The following is a 23,709-nucleotide window of genomic DNA, read 5'->3' as shown; positions in this document are numbered from 1 at the left end:
CCACAGTACAGTGTGGCCCCCGTATAGTCCCGGTTACCCAGTACAGTGTGGCCCCCGTATCCCCCACAGTACAGAGTGGCCCCCGTATCCCCCACAGTACAGAGTGGCCCCCGTATCCCCCACAGTACAGAGTGGCCCCCGTATCCCCCACAGTACAGAGTGGCCCCCGTATCCCCCACAGTACAGAGTGGCCCCCGTATCCCCCACAGTACAGAGTGGCCCCCCGTATCCCCCACAGTACAGAGTGGCCCCCGTATCCCCCACAGTACAGAGTGGCCCCCGTATCCCCCACAGTACAGAGTGGCCCCCGTATCCCCCACAGTACAGAGTGGCCCCCGTATCCCCCACAGTACAGAGTGGCCCCCCGTATCCCCCACAGTACAGAGTGGCCCCCGTATCCCCCACAGTACAGAGTGGCCCCCGTATCCCCCACAGTACAGAGTGGCCCCCGTATCCCCCACAGTACAGAGTGGCCCCCGTATCCCCCACAGTACAGAGTGGCCCCCGTATCCCCCACAGTACAGAGTGGCCCCCGTATCCCCCACAGTAAAGAGTGGCCCCCGTATCCCCCACAGTACAGAGTGGCCCCCGTATCCTCACGGTTTCCCAGTACAGTGTGGCCCCCGTCTCACCCACAGCACAGTGTGGCCCCCGTATCACCCACAGTACAGAGTGGCCCCCGTATCACCCACAGTACAGAGTGGCCCCCGTATCCTACCGGTTGCTCAGTACAGTGTGGCCCCCATATCCCCCACAGTACAGTGTGGCCCCCGTATCCATCACAGTACAGTGTGGCCCCCGTATCCATCACAGTACAGTGTGGCCCCCGTATCCATCACAGTACAGTGTGGCCCCCGTATCCATCACAGTACAGTGTGGCCCCCGTATCCATCACAGTACAGTGTGGCCCCCGTATCCTAACGGTTGCTCAGTACAGTGTGGCCCCCGTATCACCCACAGTACAGAGTGGCCCCCGTATCCCCCACAGTACAGAGTGGCCCCCGTATCCCCCACAGTACAGTGTGGCCCCCGTATCCTCACGGTTTCCCAATACAGTGTGGCCCCCGTCTCACCCACAGCACAGTGTGGCCCCCGTATCACCCACAGTACAGAGTGGCCCCCGTATCACCCACAGTACAGAGTGGCCCCCGTATCCTACCGGTTGCTCAGTACAGTGTGGCCCCCATATCCCCCACAGTACAGTATGGCCCCCGTATCCATCACAGTACAGTGTGGCCCCCGTATCCTAACGGTTGCTCAGTACAGTGTGGCCCCCGTATCCCCCACAGTACAGTGTGGCCCCCGTATCCTCCCGGTTGCTCAGTACAGTGTGGCCCCCGTATCCTCCCGGTTGCTCAGTTCAGTGTGGCCCCCCTATCACCCACAGTACAATGTGGCCCACGTATCATCCCGGTTGCTCAGTACAGTGTGGCCCCGTATCCCCCACAGTACAGAGTGGCCCCCGTATCCCCCACAGTACAGAGTGGCCCCCGTATCCCCCACAGTACAGAGTGGCCCCCGTATCCTACCAGTTGCTCAGTACAGTGTGGCCCCCGTATCCCCCACAGTATAGTGTGGCCCCCGTATCCTCCCGGTTGCTCAGTACAGTGTGGCCCCCGTATCCTCCCGGTTGCTCAGTACAGTGTGGCCTCCATATCACCCACAGTACAGTGTGGCCCCCGTATCACCCACAGTACAGTGTGGTCCCCGTATCACCCACAGTACAGTGTGGCCCCCGTATCATCCCGGTTGCTCAGTACAGTGTGGCCCCCGTATCATCCCGGTTGCTCAGTAGTGTGGCCCCCGTATCCCCCACAGTACAGTGTGGCCCCCGTATCCCCCACAGTACAGTGTGGCCCCCATATCCTCCCGGTTGCTCAGTAGTGTGGCCCCCGTATCACCCACAGTACAGTGTGGCCCCCGTATCCTCCCGGTTGCTCAGTACAGTGTGGCCTCCATATCACCCACAGTACAGTGTGGCCCCCGTATCATCCCGGTTGCTCAGTACAGTGTGGCCCCCGTATCACCCTCAGTACAGTGTGGCCCCCGTATCACCCACAGTACAGTGTGGCCCCCGTATCACCCACAGTACAGTGTGGCCCCCGTATCCCCCACAGTACAGTGTGGCCCCCGTATCACCCACAGTACAGTGTGGCCCCCGTATCACCCACAGTACAGTGTGGCCCCCGTATCACCCACAGTACAGTGTGGCCCCCGTATCACCCACAGTACAGTGTGGCCCCCGTATCACCCACAGTACAGTGTGGCCCCCGTATCACCCACAGTACAGTGTGGCCCCCGTATCACCCACAGTACAGTGTGGCCCCCGTATCATCCCGGTTGCTCAGTACAGTGTGGCCCCCGTATCATCCCGGTTGCTCAGTACAGTGTGGCCCCCGTATCATCCCGGTTGCTCAGTACAGTGTGGCCCCCGTATCATCCCGGTTGCTCAGTACAGTGTGGCCCCCGTATCATCCCGGTTGCTCAGTAGTGTGGCCCCCGTATCCCCCACAGTACAGTGTGTGGCCCCCCGTATCCCCCACAGTACAGTGTGGCCCCCTATCCTCCCGGTTGCTCAGTACAGTGTGGCCCCCGTATAACCCACAGTACAGTGTGGCCCCCGTATCACCCACAGTACAGTGTGGCCCCCCTATCCTCCCGGTTGCTCAGTACAGTGTGGCCCCCGTATAACCCACAGTACAGTGTGGCCCCCGTATAACCCACAGTACAGTGTGGCCCCCGTATAACCCACAGTACAGTGTGGCCCCCGTATCACCCACAGTACAGTGTGGCCCCCGTATCCTACCGGTTGCTCAGTACAGTGTGGCCCCCGTATAACCCACAGTACAGTGTGGCCCCCGTATCCCCCACAGTACAGTGTGGCCCCCGTATCCTCCCGGGGCCCCGCACACCTCGGTTCTCCGGTACAGGGTGGCCTCGCCGTAGGCCCCGTGTCCCAGCACCCGGATCGGGATGTAGTGCAGCTCCTCCTGCTCCGTCCCGCAGCTCCGCACCGAGTCCCCATAGTCGGAGTTGATGGAGTCGCAGTGCCGGTCATACCGGCTGAGCGCGGACATGGCGAAATCAGCGGCCGCTACCAGCCGCCATATTGGTCACCCCTGACCCGGAAAAAGACATCTCTGGGCGTACGGGTCATGTGACCACAGCTGCGGCCGCCATGTCTGCTCAGGGCAGATTCCGGAAGTGAGACACCTACCGGCCATGTGAGTAACTGCACCCCAACATTACCGGACCCGCAGACAGACTGCACCCCAACATTACCGGACCCGCAGACAGACTGAACCCCAACATTACCGGACCCACAGACTGCACCCCAACATTACCGGACCCACAGACAGACTGCACCCCAACATTACCGGACCCACAGACTGCACCCCAACATTACCGGACCCACAGACAGACTGCACCCCAACATTACCGGACCCACAGACTGCACCCCAACATTACCGGGTCCGCAGACAGACTGCACCCCAACATTACCGGACCCACAGACTGCACCCCAACATTACCGGACCCACAGACTGCACCCCAACATTACCGGACCCACAGACTGCACCCCAACATTACCGGACCCGCAGACAGACTGCACCCCAACATTACCGGACCCGCAGACAGACTGAACCCCAACATTACCGGACCCACAGACTGCACCCCAACATTACCGGACCCACAGACAGACTGCACCCCAACATTACCGGACCCACAGACTGCACCCCAACATTACCGGGTCCGCAGACAGACTGCACCCCAACATTACCGGACCCACAGACTGCACCCCAACATTACCGGACCCACAGACTGCACCCCAACATTACCGGACCCACAGACTGCACCCCAACATTACCGGACCCGCAGACAGACTGCACCCCAACATTACCGGACCCGCAGACAGACTGCACCCCAACATTACCGGACCCGCAGACAGACTGCACCCCAACATTACCGGACTTGCAGACAGACTGCACCCCAACATTACCGGACCCACAGACTGCACCCCAACATTACCGGACCCACAGACTGCACCCCAACATTACCGGACCCGCAGACAGACTGCACCCCAACATTACCGGACCCACAGACTGCACCCCAACATTACCGGACCGAAAGACTGCACCCCAACATTACCGGACCCACAGACTGCACCCCAACATTACCGGACCCACAGACTGCACCCCAACATTACCGGACCCGCAGACAGACTGCACCCCAACATTACCGGACCCGCACAGACTGCACCCCAACATTACCGGACCCACAGATAGACTGTACCCCAACATCACCGGACCGACAGACTGCACCCCAACATTACCGGACCGAAAGACTGCACCCCAACATTACGAGACCCAAAGACCGACTGCACCCCAACATCACCGAACCGACAGACTGCACCCCAACATTACCGGATCCAGACAGACTGCACCCCAACATTACCGGACCCACAGACTGCACCCCAACATTACGGGACCCACAGACAGACTGCACCCCAACATCACTGGACCGACAGACTGCACCCCAACATTACCGGACCCACAGACTGCACCCCAACATTACCGGACCCACAGACAGACTGCACCCCAACATTACCGGACCCACAGACAGACTGCACCCCAACATTACCGGATACACAGACAGACTGCACCCCAACATTACCGGACCCACAGACAGACTGCACCCCAACATTACCGGACCCACAGACTGCACCCCAACATTACCGGACCCGCAGACAGACTGCACCCCAACATTACCGGACCCGCAGACAGACTGCACCCCAACATTACCGGACCCACAGACAGACTGCACCCCAACATTACCGGACCCACAGACTGCACCCCAACATTACCGGACCCGCAGACAGACTGCACCCCAACATTACCGGACCCACAGACAGACTGTACCCCAACATCACCGGACCGACAGACTGCACCCCAACATTACCGGACCGAAAGACTGCATCCCAACATTACGAGACCCAAAGACCGACTGCACCCCAACATCACCGGACCGACAGACTGCACCCCAACATTACCGGATCCAGACAGACTGCACCCCAACATTACGGGACCCACAGACAGACTGCACTTCAACATCACTGGACCGACAGACTGCACCCCAACATTACCGGACCCACAGACTGCACCCCAACATTACCGGACCCACAGACAGACTGCACCCCAACATTACCGGACCCACAGACAGACTGCACCCCAACATTACCGGACCCACAGACTGCACCCCAACATTACCGGACCCACAGACAGACTGCACCCCAACATTACCGGACCCACAGACTGCACCCCAACATTACCGGACCCACAGACAGACTGCACCCCAACATTACCGGATACACAGACAGACTGTACCCCAACATTACCGGATACACAGACAGACTGCACCCCAACATTACCGGACCCACAGACAGACTGCACCCCAACATCACCGGACCCACAGACTGCACCCCAACATTACCGGACCTACAGACAGACTGACCCCCAACATTACCGGACCCACAGACTGCACCCCAACATTACCGGACCCACAGACAGACTGCACCCCAACATTACCGGACCCACAGACAGACTGAACCCCAACATTACCGGACCCACAGACAGACTGAACCCCAACATTACCGGACCCACAGACTGCACCCCAACATTACCGGACCCACAGACAGACTGCACCCCAACATTACCGGACCCACAGACAGACTGCACCCCAACATTACCGGATACAAAGACAGACTGCACCCTCAAAAGGGGGGTGTATCCTATAGGGGGAGGGGTGTATCCTATAGAGGGGGGTGTATCCTATAGGGGGAGGGGTGTATCCTATAGAGGGGGGGTGTATCCTATAGAGGGGGGTGTATCCTATAGGGGGAGGGGTGTATCCTATAGAGGGGGGTGTATCCTATAGGGGGGTGTATCCTATAGGGGGGTGTATCCTATAGAGGAGGGGTGTATCCTATAGGGGGTGTATCTTATAGGGGGGTGTATCCTATAGGGGGTGTATCCTATAGGGGGGTGTATCCTATAGGGGGGTGTATCCTATAGGGGGTGTATCCTATAGGGGGGTGTATCTTATAGGGGGGTGTATCCTATAGGGGGGTGTATCCTATGGGGGGGGTGTATCCTATAGAGGAGGGGTGTATCCTATAGAGGGGGGTGTATCCTATAAAGGGGGGGTGTATCCTATAGGGGGGTGTATCCTATAGAGGGGGTGTATCCTATAGAGGAGGTGTATCCTATAGGGGGGTGTATCTTATAGGGGGGTGTATCCTATAGGGGGGTGTATCCTATAGGGGGGTGTATCCTATAGGGGGGTGTAGCCTATAGGGGGAGGGGTGTATCCTATAGGGGGGGTGTATCCTATAGGAGGGTGTATCCTATGGGGGGGGGGTGTATCCTATAGGGGGTGTATCCTATAGGGGGGTGTATCCTATGGGGGGGTGTATCCTATAGGGGGAGGGGTGTATCATATAGGGGGAGGGGTGTATCCTATAGGGGGAGGGGTGTATCCTATAGAGGGGGGGTGTATCCTATGGGGGGGTGTATCCTATAGAGGGGGGTGTATCCTATGGGGGGGTGTATCCTATAGGGGGGGTGTATCCTATGGGGGGGTGTATCCTATAGAGGGGGGTGTATCATATAGGGGGGTGTATCCTATAGGGGGGGGTGTATCCTATGGGGGGGTGTATCCTATGGGGGGGGTATATCCTATGGGGGGGTGTATCCTATAGAGGGGGGTGTATCCTATATATAGGGGGGGGGTGTATCCTATAGGGAGGGGTGTATCCTATGGGGGGGGTGTATCCTATGGGGGGGTGTATCCTATAGAGGGGGGTGTATCCTATAGGGGGGGGTGTATCCTATAGGAGGGGTGTATCCTATAGAGGGGGGTGTATCCTATAGAGGGGGTTTATCCTATAGAGGGGGGTGTATCCTATGGGGTGGGTGTATCCTATAGAGGGGGGTGTATCCTATAGGGGGGGGGGTATCCTATGGGGGGGTGTATCCTATAGAGGGGGGTGTATCCTATAGGGGGGTGTATCCTATAGGGGGGTGTATCCTATAGGGGGGGTGTATCCTATGGGGGGGGGGGTGTATCCTATGGGGGGGGGTGTATCCTATGGGGAGGGGTGTATCCTATGGGGGGGGTGTATCCTATAGAGGGGGGTGTATCCTATAGAGGGGGGTGTATCCTATGGGGGGGGGTGTATCCTATAGGGGGGGGGGTGTATCCTATAGAGGGGGGTGTATTTTATAGGGGGGGTGTATCCTATAGGGGGGGTGTATCCTATAGAGGGGGGTGTATCCTATAGGGGGAGGGAAGTATCCTATAGGGGGGGTGTATCCTATAGAGGGGGGTGTATCCTATGGGGGGGGTGTATCCTATAGAGGGGGGTGTATCCTATAGAGGGGGGTGTATTTTATAGGGGGGGGTGTATCCTATAGGGGGGTGTATCCTATAGAGGGGGGGTGTATCCTATAGGGGGGTGTATCCTATGGGGGGGGTGTATCCTATAGGGGGGGGTGTATCCTATGGGGGGGGTGTATCCTATGGGGGGGGGTGTATCCTATGGGGGGGGTGTATCCTATGGGGAGGGGTGTATCCTATGGGGGGGTGTATCCTATAGAGGGGGGTGTATCCTATAGGGGGAGGGGTGTATCCTATAGGGGGGTGTATCCTATGGGGGGGTGTATCCTATAGGGGGGGGGTGTATCCTATAGAGGGGGGTGTATCCTATAGGGGGGTGTATCCTATGGGGGGGGGTGTATCCTATGGGGGGGTGTATCCTATGGGGAGGGTGTATCCTATAGGGGAGGGTGTATCCTATGGGGGGGTGTATCCTATGGGGGGGTGTATCCATAGGGGAGGGTGTATCCTATGGGGAGGGTGTATCCTATGGGGGGGTGTATCCATAGGGGAGGGTGTATCCTATAGGAGGGTGTATCCTATGGGGGGGGGTGTATCCTATAGGGGGGTGTATCCTATGGGGGGGTGTATCCTATAGAGGGGGGTGTATCCTATAGGGGGGGGTGTATCCTATGGGGTGGGTGTATCCTATAGGGGGTGTATCCTATAGGGGGAGGGGTGTATCCTATAGGGGGGGGTGTATCCTATGGGGGGGTGTATCCTATGGGGGGGTGTATCCTATGGGGGGGTGTATCCTATAGAGGGGGGTGTATCCTATAGGGGTGGGTGTATCCTATAGGGGGGGGTGTATCCTATAGGAGGGGGTGTATCCTATGGGGGGGTGTATCCTATGGGGGGGTGTATCCTATGGGGGGGTGTATCCTATAGAGGGGGGTGTATCCTATAGGGGGGGGTGTATCCTATGGGGGGGTGTATCCTATGGGGGGGTGTATCCTATGGGGTGGGTGTATCCTATAGGGGGGGGTGTATCCTATGGGGGGGTGTATCCTATAGGGGGGGGGTGTATCCTATGGGGGGGTGTATCCTATAGGAGGAAGTGTATCCTATAGAGGGGGGGTGTATCCTATGGGGGGGTGTATCCTATGGGGGGGTGTATCCTATAGAGGGGGGTGTATCCTATAGAGGGGGGGTGTATCCTATAGAGGGGGGGTGTATCCTATGGGGGGGTGTATCCTATGGGGAGGGGTGTATCCTATAGGGGGGGGTGTATCCTGTGGGGGGGTGTATCCTATGGGGGGGTGTATCCTATAGGGGGGGGGTGTATCCTATGGGGGGGTGTATCCTATGGGGGGGTGTATCCTATAGGGGGGGGGGTGTATCCTATGGGGTGGGTGTATCCTATAGGGGGGGGTGTATCCTATGGGGGGGTGTATCCTATGGGGGGGTGTATCCTATAGGGGGGGGGTGTATCCTATGGGGGGGTGTATCCTATAGGGGGGGGGTGTATCCTATGGGGGGGTGTATCCTATAGAGGGGGGGTGTATCCTATGGGGGGGTGTATCCTATGGGGTGGGTGTATCCTATAGGGGGGGGTGTATCCTATGGGGGGGTGTATCCTATAGGAGGGGGGTGTATCCTATAGGGGGTGTATCCTATGGGGGGGTGTATCCTATAGGAGGGGGGTGTATCCTATAGGGGGTGTATCCTATGGGGGGGTGTATCCTATGGGGGGGTGTATCCTATAGGGGGGGGGTGTATCCTATGGGGGGGTGTATCCTATGGGGGGGTGTATCCTATAGGGGGGGGGTGTATCCTATGGGGGGGTGTATCCTATAGGGGGGGGTGTATCCTATGGGGGGGTGTATCCTATGGGGGGGTGTATCCTATAGGGGGGGGGTGTATCCTATGGGGGGGTGTATCCTATAGGGGGGGGGGTGTATCCTATGGGGGGGTGTATCCTATGGGGGGGTGTATCCTATAGGAGGGGGTGTATCCTATAGGGGGGGGTGTATCCTGTGAATGAGAGGCGGCGTCACGTGCTCGGTATTTCGGTGGACACTCCGTGCCGGTTCAGCACCTCCATCATTCCGTATCCCGAAAACGAGCAGGCCGTCCATGCGGTGGGCGTGGTCGCAGCTAAACAACCTATAGGACGCGTGATTGCTTCGTAACTAGGAAAAGAAGAAGGCGGTGAACATAACACCATGGCAACGCCCCGCCCACTGCTGCTTAACATACACACAAATTCTGTAGCAACAGAAAGCGTGTGACGTAGGAACGTCACGCACAATGATGAGCCATATATGGAGTCGGAAATGGACGTCACTGCTAGCTACTGAGCTGCCTGTCACCAGGGAAACCAAACAGAGGAGTGAGCGAAGTGACGTCACCCAGCGTGCCCCGCCCCCTGTTACCGCTATCGCTAAACATAGAAAGATCTATATATAGGGGAGTATAGAGGTATACAGGTATATATAGGGGAGTATAGAGGTATACAGGTATATATAGGGGAGTATAGAGGTATACAGGTATATATAGGGGAGTATAGAGGTATACAGGTATATATAGGGGAGTATAGAGGTATACAGGTATATATAGGGGAGTATAGAGGTATACAGGTATATATATAGGGGAGTATAGAGGTATACCGGTATATATAGGAGAGTATAGAGGTATACAGGTATATATAGGAGAGTATAGAGGTATACCGGTATATATAGGGAGTATAGAGGTATACAGGTATATATATAGGGAGTATAGAGGTATACAGGTATATATAGGGAGTATAGAGGTATACAGGTATATATATAGGGAGTATAGAGGTATACAGGTATATATAGGGGAGTATAGAGGTATACAGGTATATATAGGGAGTATAGAGGTATACAGGTATATATATAGGGGAGTATAGAGGTATACAGGTATATATATAGGGAGTATAGAGGTATACAGGTATATATATAGGGAGTATAGAGGTATACAGGTATATATATAGGGGAGTATAGAGGTATACCGGTATATATATAGGGAGTATAGAGGTATACAGGTATATATATAGGGAGTATAGAGGTATACAGGTATATATATAGGGGAGTATAGAGGTATACAGGTATATATATAGGGGAGTATAGAGGTATACCGGTATATATAGGGAGTATAGAGGTATACAGGTATATATAGGAGAGTATAGAGGTATACAGGTATATATATATAGGGAGTATAGAGGTATACAGGTATATATAGGGAGTATAGAGGTATACAGGTATATATATAGGGAGTATAGAGGTATACAGGTATATATATAGGGAGTATAGAGGTATACAGGTATATATAGGGGAGTATAGAGGTATACAGGTATATATATAGGAGAGTATAGAGGTATACAGGTATATATATAGGAGAGTATAGAGGTATACAGGTATATATATAGGGAGTATAGAGGTATACAGGTATATATAGGGAGTATAGAGGTATACAGGTATATATATAGGGAGTATAGAGGTATACAGGTATATATATAGGGAGTATAGAGGTATACAGGTATATATATAGGGGAGTATAGAGGTATACCGGTATATATAGGGAGTATAGAGGTATACCGGTATATATAGGGAGTATAGAGGTATACAGGTATATATATAGGGGAGTATAGAGGTATACCGGTATATATAGGGAGTATAGAGGTATACAGGTATATATATAGGGGAGTATAGAGGTATACAGGTATATATATATATATATAGGGGAGTATAGAGGTATACAGGTATATATATAGGGAGTATAGAGGTATACAGGTATATATAGGGGAGTATAGAGGTATACAGGTATATATATAGGGGAGTATAGAGGTATACAGGTATATATATAGGGGAGTATAGAGGTATACCGGTATATATAGGGAGTATAGAGGTATACAGGTATATATATAGGGGAGTATAGAGGTATACAGGTATATATATATATATAGGGGAGTATAGAGGTATACAGGTATATATATAGGGAGTATAGAGGTATACAGGTATATATAGGGGAGTATAGAGGTATACCGGTATATATATAGGGGAGTATAGAGGTATACAGGTATATATATATATATAGGGGAGTATAGAGGTATACCGGTATATATAGGGAGTATAGAGGTATACAGGTATATATATAGGAGAGTATAGAGGTATACAGGTATATATATAGGGAGTATAGAGGTATACAGGTATATATAGGGAGTATAGAGGTATACAGGTATATATAGGGAGTATAGAGGTATACAGGTATATATATAGGGAGTATAGAGGTATACAGGTATATATATATATATATATAGGGGAGTATAGAGGTATACAGGTATATATATAGGGGAGTATAGAGGTATACAGGTATATATAGGGAGTATAGAGGTATACAGGTATATATATAGGGAGTATAGAGGTATACAGGTATATATATAGGGGAGTATAGAGGTATACCGGTATATATAGGGGAGTATAGAGGTATACAGGTATATATATAGGGGAGTATAGAGGTATACAGGTATATATAGGGAGTATAGAGGTATACCGGTATATATAGGGAGTATAGAGGTATACAGGTATATATATAGGAGAGTATAGAGGTATACAGGTATATATATAGGGAGTATAGAGGTATACAGGTATATATAGGGAGTATAGAGGTATACAGGTATATATATAGGGGAGTATAGAGGTATACAGGTATATATAGGGGAGTATAGAGGTATACAGGTATATATATAGGGGAGTATAGAGGTATACAGGTATATATATAGGGGAGTATAGAGGTATACAGGTATATATATAGGGGAGTATAGAGGTATACAGGTATATATAGGGAGTATAGAGGTATACCGGTATATATAGGGAGTATAGAGGTATACAGGTATATATAGGGAGTATAGAGGTATACAGGTATATATATAGGGGAGAGGTATACAGGTATATATATAGGGAGTATAGAGGTATACAGGTATATATATAGGGAGTATAGAGGTATACAGGTATATATATAGGGAGTATAGAGGTATACAGGTATATATATAGGGAGTATAGAGGTATACAGGTATATATATAGGGGAGTATAGAGGTATACCGGTATATATAGGGAGTATAGAGGTATACAGGTATATATAGGAGAGTATAGAGGTATACAGGTATATATATAGGGGAGTATAGAGGTATACCGGTATATATAGGGAGTATAGAGGTATACAGGTATATATAGGGAGTATAGAGGTATACAGGTATATATATAGGGGAGTATAGAGGTATACAGGTATATATATAGGGGAGTATAGAGGTATACAGGTATATATATAGGGAGTATAGAGGTATACCGGTATATATAGGGAGTATAGAGGTATACAGGTATATATAGGGAGTATAGAGGTATACAGGTATATATAGGGAGTATAGAGGTATACAGGTATATATATAGGGGAGAGGTATACAGGTATATATATAGGGAGTATAGAGGTATACAGGTATATATAGGGGAGTATAGAGGTATACAGGTATATATATAGGAGAGTATAGAGGTATACAGGTATATATATAGGAGAGTATAGAGGTATACAGGTATATATAGGGAGTATAGAGGTATACCGGTATATATAGGGAGTATAGAGGTATACAGGTATATATAGAGGAGAGTATAGAGGTATACAGGTATATATATATAGGGGAGTATAGAGGTATACCGGTATATATAGGGAGTATAGAGGTATACAGGTATATATAGGAGAGTATAGAGGTATACAGGTATATATATAGGGGAGTATAGAGGTATACCGGTATATATAGGGGAGTATAGAGGTATACAGGTATATATATAGGGAGTATAGAGGTATACCGGTATATATAGGGAGTATAGAGGTATACAGGTATATATATAGGGAGTATAGAGGTATACAGGTATATATATAGGGGAGTATAGAGGTATACCAGTATATATAGGGAGTATAGAGGTATACCGGTATATATAGGAGAGTATAGAGGAGAGTATAGAGGTATACAGGTATATATATAGGGAGTATAGAGGTATACAGGTATATATATAGGGGAGTATAGAGGTATACAGGTATATATATAGGGGAGTATAGAGGTATACAGGTATATATAGGGGAGTATAGAGGTATACAGGTATATATAGGGAGTATAGAGGTATACAGGTATATATAGGGAGTATAGAGGTATACAGGTATATATAGGGAGTATAGAGGTATACAGGTATATATATAGGGGAGTATAGAGGTATACCGGTATATATAGGGAGTATAGAGGTATACAGGTATATATAGGAGAGTATAGAGGTATACAGGTATATATATAGGGAGTATAGAGGTATACAGGTATATATAGGAGAGTATAGAGGTATACCGGTATATATAGGGAGTATAGAGGTATACAGGTATATATAGGGAGTATAGAGGTATACAGGTATATATAGGGAGTATAGAGGTATACAGGTATATATAGGGAGTATAGAGGTATACAGGTATATATAGGGAGTATAGAGGTATACAGGTATATATATAGGGAGTATAGAGGTATACAGGTATATATAGGGGAGTATAGAGGTATACAGGTATATATATAGGGAGTATAGAGGTATACAGGTATATATAGGGAGTATAGAGGTATACAGGTATATATAGGGAGTATAGAGGTATACAGGTATATATATAGGGGAGTATAGAGGTATACAGGTATATATAGGGAGTATAGAGGTATACAGGTATATATATAGGGGAGAGGTATACAGGTATATATATAGGGAGTATAGAGGTATACAGGTATATATATAGGGAGTATAGAGGTATACAGGTATATATATAGGGGAGTATAGAGGTATACAGGTATATATATAGGGGAGTATAGAGGTATACAGGTATATATATAGGGGAGTATAGAGGTATACAGGTATATATATAGGGGAGAGGTATACAGGTATATATATAGGGGAGAGGTATACAGGTATATATATAGGGAGTATAGAGGTATACAGGTATATATATAGGGGAGTATAGAGGTATACAGGTATATATATAGGGGAGTATAGAGGTATACAGGTATATATATAGGGGAGTATAGAGGTATACCGGTATTTATTTAGGGGAGTATAGAGGTATACAGGTATATATAGGGGAGTATAGAGGTATACAGATATATATATATATATATATATATATATAGGGGAGTATAGAGGTATACAGGTATATATATAGGGGAGTATAGAGGTATACAGGTATATATATATAGGGAGTATAGAGGTATACAGGTATATATATAGGGAGTATAGAGGTATACAGGTATATATATAGGGAGTATAGAGGTATACAGGTATATATAGGGAGTATAGAGGTATACAGGTATATATATAGGGGAGTATAGAGGTATACCGGTATATATATAGGGGAGTATAGAGGTATACAGGTATATATAGGGAGTATAGAGGTATACAGGTATATATATATATATATAGGGGAGTATAGAGGTATACAGGTATATATAGGGAGTATAGAGGTATACAGGTATATATAGGGAGTATAGAGGTATACAGGTATATATATAGGGAGTATAGAGGTATACAGGTATATATATAGGGAGTATAGAGGTATACAGGTATATATATAGGGAGTATAGAGGTATACCGGTATATATAGGGAGTATAGAGGTATACAGGTATATATAGGGAGTATAGAGGTATACAGGTATATATATAGGGAGTATAGAGGTATACAGGTATATATAGGGAGTATAGAGGTATACAGGTATATATAGGGAGTATAGAGGTATACAGGGGATCACAGGACTGGTAGGGGGGGTGGGAGATCACAGGACTGGTAGGGGGGATGGGGGATCACAGGACTGGTAGGGGGGGTGGGGGTGACAGGACTGGTAGGGGGGGGTGGGGGTGACAGGACTGGTAGGGGGGATGGGGATCACAGGACTGGTAGGGGGGGTGGGGGATCACAGGACTGGTAGGGGGGGTGGGGGTGACAGGACTGGTAGGGGGGGTGGGGGATCACAGGACTGGTAGGGGTGGTGGGGGTGACTGGATTGGTAGGGGGGATGGGGGATCACAGGACTGGTAGGGGGGGTGGGAGATCACAGGACTGGTAGGGGGGGATGGGGGTGACAGGACTGGTAGGGGAGGGTGGGGGGTCACAGGACTGGTAGGGGAGGGTGGGGGGTCACAGGACTGGTAGGGGAGGGTGGGGGGTCACAGGACTGGTAGGGGAGGGTGGGGGGTCACAGGACTGGTAGGGGAGGGTGGGGGGTCACAGGACTGGTAGGGGGGATGGGGATCACAGGACTGGTAGGGGGGGTGGGAGATCACAGGACTGGTAGGGGGGGATGGGGGTGACAGGACTGGTAGGGGGGTGGGAGATCACAGGACTGGTAGGGGGGGATGGGGGTCACAGGACTGGTAGGGGAGGGTGGGGGGTCACAGGACTGGTAGTCATAGGGCTGATGCGCTGCAGGGGGAAAGCTGTGAAGTAACCATCTAGTCTGACTAGTCACAGCTCTGACGGGGTGTAACATAACAAACAGCTAATACCTCTCCGGAAACTCGGCCCCCCCAACTCCTTGCTAATGGTGTAAAGGTCACGCCAGGTTCAGTATAAAGTTTATGAGGCTCTCCCAAACATACATCAACAAATGTCTGTGCAAGTAGGGGTCAGAGGGGAGAGGCCGTCGGCTCCAGGATCGGCGGCAGTGAGGGGAGAGGCCGGCGGCTCCAGGATCAGCTGCAGTGAGGGGAGAGGCCGGCGGCAGTGAGGGGAGAGGCCGGCGGCAGTGAGGGGAGAAGCCGGCGGCTCCAGGATCGGCGGCATTGAGGGGAGAGGCCGGCGGCAGTGAGGGGAGAGGCCGGCGGCTCCAGGATCGGCGGCATTGAGGGGAGAGGCCGGCGGCTCCAGGATCGGCTGCAGTGAGGGAAGAGGCCGGCGGTAGTGAGGGGATCGGCCGGCGGCTCCAGGATCGGCAACATTGAGGGGAGAGGCCGGCGGCAGTGAGGGGAGAGGCCGGCGGCAGTGAGGGGAGAGGCCGGCGGCTCCAGGATCGGCGGCAGTGAGGGGAGAGGTCGGCGGCAGTGAGGGGAGAGGCCGGCGGCTCCAGGATCGGCGGCAGTGAGGGGAGAGGCCGGCGGCAGTGAGGGGAGAGGCCGGCGGCTCCAGGATCGGCGGCAGTGAGGGGAGAGGCCGGCGGCAGTGAGGGGAGAGGCCGGCGACTCCAGGATCAGCTGCAGTGAGGGGAGAGGTCGGCGGTAGTGAGGGGATCGGCCGGCGGCTCCAGGATCGGCAACATTGAGGGGAGAGGCCGGCGGCAGTGAGGGGAGAGGCCGGCGGCTCCAGGATCGGCGGCAGTGAGGGGAGAGGTCGGCGGCAGTGAGGGGAGAGGCCGGCGGCTCCAGGATCGGCGGCAGTGAGGGGAGAGGCCGGCGGCTCCAGGATCAGCTGCAGTGAGGGGAGAGGTCGGCGGTAGTGAGGGGATCGGCCGGCGGCTCCAGGATCGGCAGCAGTGAGGGGAGAGGCTGGCGGCTCCAGGATCGGCAGCAGTGAGGGGATCGTCCGGCGGCTCCAGGATCGGCAGCAGTGAGGGGAGAGGCTGGCGGTAGTGAGGGGATCGGCAGCAGTGAGGGGATCGTCCGGCGGCTCCAGGATCGGCAGCAGTGAGGGGAGAGGCTGGCGGTAGTGAGGGGATCGGCAGCAGTGAGGGGATCGTCCGGCGGCTCCAGGATCGGCGGCAGTGAGGGGAGAGGCTGGCGGTAGTGAGGGGAGAGGCAGCAGTGAGGGGATCGTCCGGCGGCTCCAAAATCGGCAGCAGTGAGGGGAGAGGCTGGCGGTAGTGAGGGGAGAGGCAGCAGTGAGGGGATCGTCCGGCGGCTCCAGGATCAGCAGCAGTGAATGAACACACAAACAGGGATTTAGGAAATGCAGATAAGTTTTTATTGTCAGTAGTGTGGACAGGAGCAGGAGACCAGGAGAGGCAGCGGGCCCCCATCCTCTAAGGGCCCATGAGAGGCAGTGGCTCCCCGTCCACAGGAGTAGAAAAAAAAAACAAAAAAAACAAATAAAAATATAAATATTCTTAATTCCAAAATAAATAACCAGAACAGTCTACAGAAATAAAACGTTTTCATGGAAAACTTGGAAAGACGGCGAGACGGGATTACAGTCAACGGAAGATACAGCACGTTCACCATGTGTCCGGCTTCAGGGCTCATATATATATATATAGACTATTAGTCAGACGTCTCACAGGGTTATCTGGGCAGGGCGGGGCTGCCCGCCAGCACCATAACAAGCTGCACTGGGGCCCCATGGAGGAGTGGGGCCCCGCAGCACAACGCTTCTACATCAGGAGACAAGAACACATCACAGTCACCGCAGTGACCGACATCATGCTACATAGCAACAAGAGTGACAAGAGTCCATGCCACCTCAGGAAGAGGCTATCCTCAGGGGCCGGACGGAGGGCCGGATCACCAGTCTCTAAGAAACGCTGTGTGCCCAGCCGCCCCCCAGGCTACAGCTCTGGCTGGAGAGGACCGGACTGCACATGCAGAGTGCACACGAATAGCAGCGAAGAGGCAGTGTCACAACACGGGGAGGTAAACCCACAGCCCTTGCGGCTCTGAGCGGCGTGCGGGCACAGTCCCAGATTGCAGGCTGCCACCACAGGAGTCTGAGTGCCAGGGCAGAGTTACAAGGCCAGCAAGGTGGGAGAGTTGAGAGAGTCCGAGGATTGCTCGTTGCTGCTGCTTCCTCTGCGATGGGCAGCGCCACAGTTGGCAAAGGAGTCAGACTCCGGGTAAGTGAAGACAAAGGAGGTGGTGTAGGTGGTGGGGGTGCAGGTGACCACCGGGGTGCACAGCGGCTCCATCTCCACTGACAGGGTGCTGTACAGTGGCTCCCAGTCGGCAGTGTACACGTCCACGTCCGGCACAGAGCGGGCAGCCTCAGCGGGGGAGCTGAACAGGAAGTCATCCAGAGGCTCAGCCTTCAGGTCTAGCGGCAGCTGCAGGGGGGCGCTCTCCTTCTCCAACATGGAAGACTGGGTAATGCCCAAAGGAAAGCCCTCCGGGGGGGTGGGGGTGAGGTCAGAGATCAGGCCTAGGTCCAGGGAGGAGGTCAGCTCCTGGAACGCCCCCTCCAGGTCATGTGGGATCTTGCAGGCTGGTTTATGTGCTGCCAGGATGAACTCCAGCTTCTCCTTCTCCTTCAGCAGGGCGGCGATCTCCGTCTGCAGGACCGATCTCTCATCCTCCAGCTCATCCGTCTCCTGGAAACAACAGGCAGGTTAGAGCTCAGGTGCATGGGGAAGATGGAGGAGTATTATTAGTATTGGGGGTGGGGGAGGGGCTTACCGCTTGGAGGGTGTCGGTCAGCTCGCGGCGGCGGTTGCGGCATTTGGCTGCTGCCATCTTGTTCCTCTCTCTCCTGACTCTCCTCTTCTCCTCCTCCTCCGGAGACAGCTGCTCCATCTTCCCTCTCCTGCCCTGGCTCTGGCCTCGTCCGGACGACCCCTTCATCACCCCGCTGCGGCTGAAGGCGGGGGCTGCCCCATAAGGGTGGGCTCTAGACTGCGACGGGGCCACAGAGGAGATGAGGGTGGGCTGCACCAACCACTGGAGGTCCGGAGATGTGGAGATGGCTGTGACCGTGGGGACAAAGCTGCTGCTCGACTCCGCACTAAACTCCTGCACAGAGAGAGAGAGAGGAGGGTGAGTACGATGGGGACCTCCCAGCTGTCACCAACAGCTCCCCTCATCCAGCCTGACCCCCCCACCCATACATCCAGCCTGACCCCCCCCCCACCCATACATCCAGCCTGACCCCCCCCCCCCACCATACATCCAGCCTGACCCCCCCCCCACCATACATCCAGCCTGACCCCCCACCATACATCCAGCCTGACCCCCCCCCCCCACCATACACCAGCCTGACCCCCCCCCCCACCATACATCCAGCCTGACCCCCCCCCCCCCCCACCATACATCCAGCCTGACCCCCCCCCCCCACCATACATCCAGCCTGACCCCCCCCCCCACCATACATCCAGCCTGACCCCCCGGCCCCACCATACATCCAGCCTGACCCCCCCCCCCCCACCATACAATCCAGCCTGACCCCCCCCCCCACCATACATCCAGCCTGACCCACCCCCCCCCCACCATACATCCAAGCCTGACCCCCCCCCCCCCCACCATACGAATCCAGCCAGACCCCCCCCCCCCCACCATACAATCCAAGCCTGACCTCCCCCCCCAACCATACATCCAGCCTGACCCCCCCCCCCCACCATACATGCAGCGACCCCACCCCCCCCCCACCATACATCCAGCCTGACCCCCCCCCCCCACCATACATCCACCTGACCCCCCCCCCCCCCACCATACATCCAAGCCTGACCCCCCCCCCCCACCATTACATCCAGCCTGACCACCCCTCCCCACCATACATCCAGCCTGACCCCCCCCCCCCCACCATACATCCAGCCTGACCCCCCCCCCCCACCATACATCCAGCCTGACCCCCCCCCCCCCACCATACATCCAGCCTGACCCCCCCCCCCCCACCATACATCCAGCCTGACCCCCCCCCCCCACCATACATCCAGCCTGACCCCCCCCCCCCCCCCACCATACATCCAGCCTGACCCCCCCCCCCCCACCATACATCCAGCCTGACCCCCCCCATACATCCAGCCTGACCCCCCCCATACATCCAGCCTGACTCCTATCGCCCTGTATCCCGGTACCGCAGCCGTATTCCTCCCGGGAGCCGCACACGGAGCGGATATAAATAGCTGTGACGTCACCAGTGACGCAGAAGCCGCCGGAGTCTCCTGAATGAACCCGGGATTTATCAATGAATCGTCCGCACGTGTGCGGGGGGGGGGGGGGGGGGGCGGGGCCAGCTGTCAGCTACACACATACACACCATATATACATTATCCCCCCCCCCCACTATATACACATCATATATATATATACACACACACACACACACACACACCATATATATATATATCTATATATATATATATATATATATATATATATATATATATATATATATATATATACACACACACACACCATATATATATATATACACACACACACACACCATATATATATATATATATATATATATATATATATATATATATATATATATATATACACACACACACACCATATATATATATATATATATATATATATATATATATATATATATATATACACACACACACACACACACCATATATATATATATATATATATATATATATATATATATATATATATATATATATATATATATATATATATATATATACACACACACACACACACACCATATATATATATATATATATATATATATATATATATATATATATATATATATATATATATATATATATATATATATATATATATATTATCCCCCCCACTATATACACATCATATATATATATATATATACACACACACACCATATATATTATCATCATCCCCTCCCCCTACACACACAGCCGCCTCTTACCTGCGGGGTGAGCGGGGAGCCGAGGCTGGAGAAGGAGGCGGCCGGGGACGGGTAATAAGCTCCGCTCTCCGCTCCGGCCGGGGAGGCGCTGCTGCAGGGGGATGAGGAGGCGGCGTCGTAGTCGGCGGGGAATCCGTGGTACATGGCGGCTGTGGCTGCGCTGAGGCTCCGGTACCGTGTGTCTCCGCTCTGTCAGCTGTCACTGCTGAGGAGAGCGGCTCCCCGCCTTATATACCCGCCGTGGACTCCTCATGAATGAACGAGACGTCACCAGCCAAACCAACTCAGCAGCTGCGGGGGGGGATGACCCTCCGGGACTCGGTATCTAGGAGCTCGTCAGCGGCCACTCACCCGCCGGCCGTTCTGCAGCCCCGCCCCCATCCTATCCGCCACACCGCGCCCGCATTCTCTGCCTCCTCTTACTGGGGGCTCTACTACGTCCCCCCATGGATTCCCCTAAATGGACTGCTCCAGACGCGAGAATCCACTGACGCAGATACCCTTATATGGAAAACATCCTGTTTTGAGGGCGGGCTGCCGGGAAGAGCCCTGAGAACAGCAGAGGAGGGGGCGGGGCTGAGACAAACACACACAAACAAGGCAGAGAGTGTCATGGACACAGAGGAGACACAATACATACAGTATATACACACACAGCTATATACAGTATATACACACACAGCTATATACAGTATATACACACACAGCTATATACAGTATATACACACACAGCTATATACAGTATATACACACACAGCTATATACAGTATATACCCAGCACTATATACAGTATATACAGACACAGCTATATACAGTATATACACACACAGCTATATACAGTATATACACACACAGCTATATACACTATATACACACACAGCTATATACAGTATATACACACACAGCTATATACACTATATACACACACAGCTATATACAGTATATACACACACAGCTATATACAGTATATACACACACAGCTATATACAGTATATACACACACAGCTATATACAGTATATACACACACAGCTATATACAGTATATACACACACAGCTATATACAGTATATACACACACAGCTATATACACTATATACACACACAGCTATATACAGTATACACACACAGCTATATACAGTATATACACACAGCTATATACAGTATATACACACAGCTATATACAGTATATACACACACAGCTATATACAGTATATACACACACAGCTATATACAGTATATACACACACAGCTATATACAGTATATACACACACAGCTATATACAGTATATACACACACAGCTATATACACAGTATATACACACAGCACTATATACAGTATATACACACACAGCTATATACACAGTATATACACACAGCTATATACAGTATATACACACACAGCTATATACACTATATACACACACAGCTATATACAGTATATACACACACAGCTATATACAGTATATACACACACAGCTATATACACTATATACACACAGCTATATACAGTATATACACACACAGCTATATACAGTATATACACACACAGCTATATACACAGTATATACACACACAGCTATATACAGTATATACACACACAGCTATATACAGTATATACACACAGCTATATACAGTATATACACACACAGCTATATACAGTATATACACACACAGCTATATACAGTATATACACACACAGCTATATACAGTATATACACACACACAGCTATATACAGTATATACACACACAGCTATATACAGTATATACACACACAGCTATATACAGTATATACACACCCAGCTATATACAGTATATACACACACAGCTATATACAGTATATACACACACACAGCTATATACAGTATATACACACACAGCTATATACAGTATATACACACACAGCTATATACAGTATATACACACACAGCTATATACACAGTATATACACACAGCTATATACAGTATATACACACACAGCTATATACAGTATATACACACACAGCTATATACAGTATATACACACACAGCTATATACAGTATATACACACAGCTATATACACTATATACACACAGCTATATACACTATATACACACAGCTATATACACTATATACACACACAGCTATATACAGTATATACACACACAGCTATATACACAGTATATACACACAGCACTATATCCAGTATATACACACACAGCTATATACAGTATATACACACACAGCTATATACAGTATATACACACACAGCTATATACAGTATATACACCCAGCACTATATACAGTATATACACACACAGCTATATACAGTATATACACACACAGCTATATACAGTATATACACACACAGCTATATACAGTATATACACACACAGCTATATACAGTATATACACACACAGCTATATACACAGTATATACACACAGCACTATATACAGTATATACACACACAGCTATATACAGTATATACACACACACAGCTATATACAGTATATACACACACAGCTATATACAGTATATACACACACAGCTATATACAGTATATACACACAGCTATATACAGTATATACACACACAGCTATATACAGTATATACACACACAGCTATATACAGTATATACACACACAGCTATATACAGTATATACACACACAGCTATATACAGTATACACACACAGCTATATACAGTATATACACACAGCTATATACAGTATATACACACACAGCTATATACAGTATATACAC

At 50.8% G+C, this 23,709-nt stretch overlaps 2 protein-coding genes across 5 annotated transcripts in view; both read right to left on the bottom strand.

The window, feature by feature from the left end:
• NEK9 (NIMA related kinase 9) overlaps nt 1-9,614 on the bottom strand; it is a 32,481-nt gene extending 22,867 nt beyond the window's left edge. For 3 of the 4 annotated variants that reach the window (XM_069951075.1, XM_069951077.1, XM_069951076.1), the window contains exon 1: nt 2,913-3,143. In XM_069951075.1, coding sequence (XP_069807176.1) covers nt 2,913-3,077 — 165 coding nt within the window. In that variant the 5' untranslated portion in view covers nt 3,078-3,143. Of the gene's footprint in view, nt 1-2,912; nt 3,144-9,469 lie in introns of those variants that run through there. The other variant, XM_069951078.1, reaches the window with a different exon arrangement.
• Nucleotides 9,615-17,333: 7,719 nt separating this feature from the next.
• FOS (Fos proto-oncogene, AP-1 transcription factor subunit) lies at nt 17,334-21,409 on the bottom strand. Its single transcript, XM_069949235.1, has 3 exons — nt 20,969-21,409; nt 18,778-19,110; nt 17,334-18,692 (listed from the first exon to the last, which is right to left on the bottom strand). Exons 1-3 carry the CDS (start codon nt 21,110-21,112, stop codon nt 18,114-18,116), a joined length of 1,056 nt encoding a protein of 351 aa, XP_069805336.1. The 5' UTR covers nt 21,113-21,409; the 3' UTR covers nt 17,334-18,113.
• Nucleotides 21,410-23,709: the final 2,300 nt, after the last annotated feature.

This window comes from Dendropsophus ebraccatus, chromosome 13 (assembly GCF_027789765.1).
Source record: "Dendropsophus ebraccatus isolate aDenEbr1 chromosome 13, aDenEbr1.pat, whole genome shotgun sequence".
Lineage (NCBI taxonomy): Eukaryota > Metazoa > Chordata > Amphibia > Anura > Hylidae > Dendropsophus > Dendropsophus ebraccatus.
The sequence above is the reverse complement of the archived record's forward strand: the minus strand, read 5'-3'. Positions and strand labels throughout refer to the sequence as shown.

Coding starts and splice junctions, on each gene's coding strand:
- FOS (XM_069949235.1), bottom strand. CDS start 21,112: ATGTACCACGGATTCCCCGCCGACTACGACGCCGCCTCCTCATCCCCC. Junction 19,111..20,968: donor GCTCCCCGCTCACCCCGCAG/GTAAGAGGCGGC, acceptor CTCTCTGTGCAG/GAGTTTAGTGCGGAGTCGAG. Junction 18,693..18,777: donor TGACCGACACCCTCCAAGCG/GTAAGCCCCTCC, acceptor TGTTGTTTCCAG/GAGACGGATGAGCTGGAGGA.